This window comes from Rhea americana, unplaced genomic scaffold, assembly GCF_003343005.1.
Source record: "Rhea americana isolate MKP2758 unplaced genomic scaffold, rheAme1 scaffold_201, whole genome shotgun sequence".
Taxonomy (NCBI): Eukaryota; Metazoa; Chordata; class Aves; order Rheiformes; family Rheidae; genus Rhea; species Rhea americana.
Genome location: NW_028186162.1, coordinates 1,159,624 through 1,164,033, shown reverse-complemented (window position 1 = coordinate 1,164,033; position 4,410 = coordinate 1,159,624). Strand labels below are relative to the sequence as shown.

Here is a 4,410-nt window from a genome sequence, read left to right as displayed (position 1 = left end):
GTCTGGCCGTCCGGTACGGAGTGTATCGCCAAGTACAACTTCCACGGTACCGCCGAGCAGGACCTGCCCTTCAGCAAAGGAGACGTCCTCACCATCGTCGCTGTCACCAAGGTGAGGGCTGTCCCCTCCGGCCGCCACGCTCCGGGCGGCTGCTGCCGCCTCCCGCGGGCCGGGGGCGACGGGATCCGCTGGGCTCGGTGCTCTGAGACCCGCCTGCCAGGGAGCCGGGACGGGGTGGGATTTCCTCAGGATGCACGGAGCTCCCCGGCAYGCGGAGCTTTGCTCCCCGCATCCCACAACACGGAGTTTGCCGGGGCCGGAGCTGCGCTGGCAGGATCTGCTTGTCCCGCGGGAAGGCCCCTGTGGCTTTGCTGTCCCCACAGAGTCAGCAGGGCAGGAATCAGGCCACGCGTTCGGTTAATTAATTCACGGCCTCATTAGTTAAAGTTGCTCCAAAATGTAAGCGTCTCAAGCGCCTCCCAGGAGGCAGAGGAGGGAGGAGAGAGAGATGCAATTTGGGAGCAATGCTGTGCTTAGCTCCAGGGGAGAAAAGGAGAGAGGCCGGGGGGTGACGGCTCTGCGCTCCCCGCAGGATCCCAACTGGTACAAGGCGAAGAACAAGGTGGGCCGGGAAGGCATCATCCCTGCCAACTACGTGCAGAAACGGGAAGGGGTGAAAGCCGGGATCAAACTCAGCCTCATGCCGTGAGTAGCTGTGGGGGGCGAAGGCCCGTGGCAGCGCCCGCCCCTGCCCCGGCGCTGCCTGGGAGCTCTGCGAGGGTGCCTTTGGGAGCGCCGGCTTGACGGCTAAAGCGTCTGTGCTGCGTCGGACCAAAGGCTCGGTTAACCCAGGGCCCCACGTCCACGAGCAGCCGGAAGAAAATCCGGGCTGCGGAAGGGGACGGGTGGTGGGCCTGCGTCGCAGAGCGGGCCGGTTGCCCGAAGCCGTAGCTGCAAAGCCTCGGCCCTTCCTAGGGAAAGCAGGGGGGCTGCAGCAGGCGGAGAGCAGGTGGACGGAGAGGTGGATGTGCCTAGGCGGATCTGAAGCGCCTTCTGCACCGCGGAGCCGCCGGCAGCCCGCACTCTGGAGGAGCGGGGGCTGCTGCGTGCCCGGCGCGGCTGGGAGGAGGGGGCAGCCAGAGCTGGGGAGGGGGCGCGCCTTGCGTGGCTCCGGCCTGCCCGCAGCTGGCGGTGCCGGCTCATCTCGGCGTTTCCCTCGGCCGAAGCAGCCGCGCGGGGCCCGATCTCCCCTTCTCCGCCTGCTTTTACCTCGTCGTAAAAGCCCCCCGGGGACCTTTTCTCCGGCGCTTGGGGATTTGCCTGTGCCGCGGCACGGTGAGCGCCCGCAGGCGTGCTGTGTTCCCAGGGCCGGTCTTGCCRGCACGCTTTTCTCTTCCCACCTGCCTTGGTCCCCGTCGGCCCAGGACGGGGCAGAGGGCGGTTTCGGGAGAGCAGGAGCCCGCGTGTCGGCCGGACAGCGGAGACGGAGGGAGCTCTAGAAAGCAAAGTCCCTGCGAAGGGCTGTGCGAGGGCTGGAGGAGAAGGGGGGCACGTGGGGCTGGCGCAGGGGAGCGGGGCAGGCCGGGGGCCGCCCCTGGGGCCGCCGCGGGCCCTGACGGACCTGCCCTGCCCGGCGCAGGTGGTTCCACGGGAAGATCACGCGGGAGCAGGCGGAGCGGCTCCTGTACCCGCCCGAGACGGGGCTCTTCCTCGTGCGGGAGAGCACCAACTACCCCGGCGACTACACCCTCTGCGTGAGCTGCGACGGCAAAGTGGAGCACTACCGCATCATCTACTCCTCCAGCAAGCTGAGCATCGACGAGGAGGTCTACTTCGAAAACCTCATGCAGCTGGTGGAGGTGAGGACTCACCCCGGCGGGGGGCCAGGAGCAGCCCCAGCCCGGCCAGCGGCAGGAATCCCCCCTCGCGCAAGCGTGCCCCGCTCCCACACGTCCTCAGGCAGCCTCCCCCCGAGGGCAGCGCTTCCCTGGGGACGGGTCCTGCTCGCCTGCCCTGTCCCGAAACGAGCCACGGGGCTGCGGCGCGGGGCCTCCGCCTGGCTGGGAGCTGGGGGGGGGGTCCATCCCTTCCCTCCCACCGCTGCCAGGCGCCTGTGGGCTCGGGGCTGCTCTCCAGAAGTGTTTTTCCCTGCCTGTCCCCCCCTGTAGCAGCATTTGGGGTCAGCACGGCCTGCTGATGGCTCAGGGAGATGGATCAAGTGCCTGCTGCTCCCCTTGTCCTCCCCCGTTCCCCCCACCCTTGAGCCCCCCAAAGCACGGGCAGGAAGGAGCCCACCGGGTGGGTGACAGCAGCCGAAAGCCTGTGGCTCTGGGGGGAGCGGGGAGGCCTGGGGGGCGCGCAGGGGCTCCCGGACGTCAGAGCTGGGGCGGGGAGGTGGCTTAGGGCCCCAGGAGCTGGTGGGACCTGCTCTGCCGAGCCCTTGGGTTGGGTCGGGACTGGCCGGGAAGCCCCTGGGGACAGACCCTTGGGGCAAGCGGATGGATGGGATCAGGATGGACAGGCTGCGCAGCTGGGCAGACGGACGGAGGGACGGGGATGGACAGAGGGACGGGGACTGGACCGCTGAGCCCCTGCTGGTCCCATCCGTGGCTTTGTGCTGCCACCTGGTGGGATCCCAGTGCCTGGCATCGCCCTGGCGGGACCCCACCAAGCTCCTTGGGCGTCCCCCCACCCGTGAGCGCCCGTGGGGCCCGGCCCGCCRCGGCGGGGCATGGCGGGGGGGCCGGGCCCGCAGCGGGTCTGCCTCTCACCCGGCGCCCCCCCAGCATTACACCACGGACGCCGACGGGCTCTGCACGCGCCTCATCAAGCCGAAGGTGATGGAGGGCACGGTGGCCGCGCAGGACGAGTTCTCGCGGAGTGAGTGGCGTCGCCCCTTCGCCCGCTGCCGGCCTTCCTCCCCGGCTCCCCCTCATCCTCCTCCTTCCACCCTCCCTCTGCAGGCGGCTGGGCCCTCAACATGAAGGACCTCAAGTTGCTGCAGATCATTGGCAAAGGAGAGTTTGGAGGTGAGCGGGAACCTCGTCCCCGTCCCCCCTGCAGCACGGTGGCCCTGGTGGGGGTGGTGGCCCTCCATGCAGACCTCCCCCCGCCGCAGGGGGCACCAGGGGAAGGACGGGGAGGCCGCGGCTCATCCCAGCGCCCCTCTCCTGCCCCCACAGACGTGATGCTGGGCGACTACCGGGGCAACAAAGTGGCCGTGAAGTGCATTAAGAACGATGCCACCGCGCAGGCCTTTCTGGCGGAGGCCTCGGTGATGACGTGAGTACCGTGGTGGCCGTGCCGGCGGCRGATGGACAGACGGGCGGATGGACGGGGGCGGTGCAGAGGGCTGGTGGGGGGAGGCGGGCGGATCCGCGCGTCGCCTGCTCCGAGCCCGTGTCCGCCGCGCAGGCAGCTGCGGCACAGCAACCTGGTGCAGCTCCTGGGCGTGATCGTGGAGGAGAAGAGCGGCCTTTACATCGTCACCGAGTACATGGCCAAGGTGAGGCCCCCCCCGGCGCGCGCGCGTGCCCACCCCTGCCCCGCGGCGGGGCCRGGCCGGGCCGCGGGCTCTGAGGACGCCGTCTCTCCGCTCCGCTCCGCAGGGCAGCCTCGTGGACTACCTGCGGTCGCGCGGGAGGTCGGTGCTCGGCGCGGACTGCCTGCTGAAGTTCTCCTTGTAAGTACGGCGCCGGGCGCGCGGGTCCGCGGCCCTCGGCCGGCGCTGGCTCCCCGGCGGGCCGGCGCGGCGCTGAGCCCCCGCTCCCCTCTGCGCCGGCCCCAGAGACGTCTGCGAGGCCATGGAGTACCTGGAAGCCAACAACTTCGTCCACCGGGACCTGGCGGCCAGGAACGTGCTGGTCTCGGAGGACAACATCGCCAAGGTCAGCGACTTCGGGCTGACGAAGGAAGCGTCGTCCACGCAGGACACGGGCAAGCTGCCGGTGAAGTGGACGGCGCCGGAAGCGCTTAGGGAAAAGGTGGGCGAGCGGAGCGGGGCCGGCCGCGGGCGCCGGGTTGCCGCCGGCGGGCCCCGCTCACGGCGCCGCCGTCCTCCCCCCGCCCCGCCCCGGCAGAAATTCTCCACCAAGTCGGACGTGTGGAGCTTCGGGATCCTCCTCTGGGAAATCTACTCCTTCGGGCGAGTGCCTTATCCGCGAATCGTAAGTGCGGGGCGGGGGGGGTGGCGGCGGGGGGCCGTCGCGGCCGGGGGGCCGGTGCTCAGAGGGCCGTGCCCGCAGCCCCTGAAGGACGTGGTGCCCCGCGTGGAGAAGGGCTACAAGATGGACGCCCCGGACGGCTGCCCGGCCGCCGTGTACGAGGTGATGCGGCGCTGCTGGACGCTGGACCCCAGCCACCGGCCGGCCTTCCGGCAGCTCCGCGAGCAGCTGGCCCATATCAGAGACA

General features: G+C 70.4%; 1 protein-coding gene across 1 annotated transcript in view; it reads left to right on the top strand.

The window, feature by feature from the left end:
• Positions 1-4,410, top strand: part of CSK (C-terminal Src kinase) — a 13,850-nt gene that overhangs the window by 3,107 nt on the left and 6,333 nt on the right. Inside the window, exons 2-12 of the mRNA XM_085304022.1 lie at positions 7-111; positions 593-705; positions 1,640-1,859; positions 2,787-2,880; positions 2,964-3,029; positions 3,183-3,282; positions 3,415-3,505; positions 3,609-3,682; positions 3,788-3,983; positions 4,080-4,166; positions 4,245-4,408. Of these exons, the coding sequence (XP_085160148.1) occupies positions 7-111; positions 593-705; positions 1,640-1,859; positions 2,787-2,880; positions 2,964-3,029; positions 3,183-3,282; positions 3,415-3,505; positions 3,609-3,682; positions 3,788-3,983; positions 4,080-4,166; positions 4,245-4,408 (1,310 nt within the window). The remainder of the gene's footprint in view (positions 1-6; positions 112-592; positions 706-1,639; positions 1,860-2,786; positions 2,881-2,963; positions 3,030-3,182; positions 3,283-3,414; positions 3,506-3,608; positions 3,683-3,787; positions 3,984-4,079; positions 4,167-4,244; positions 4,409-4,410) is intronic.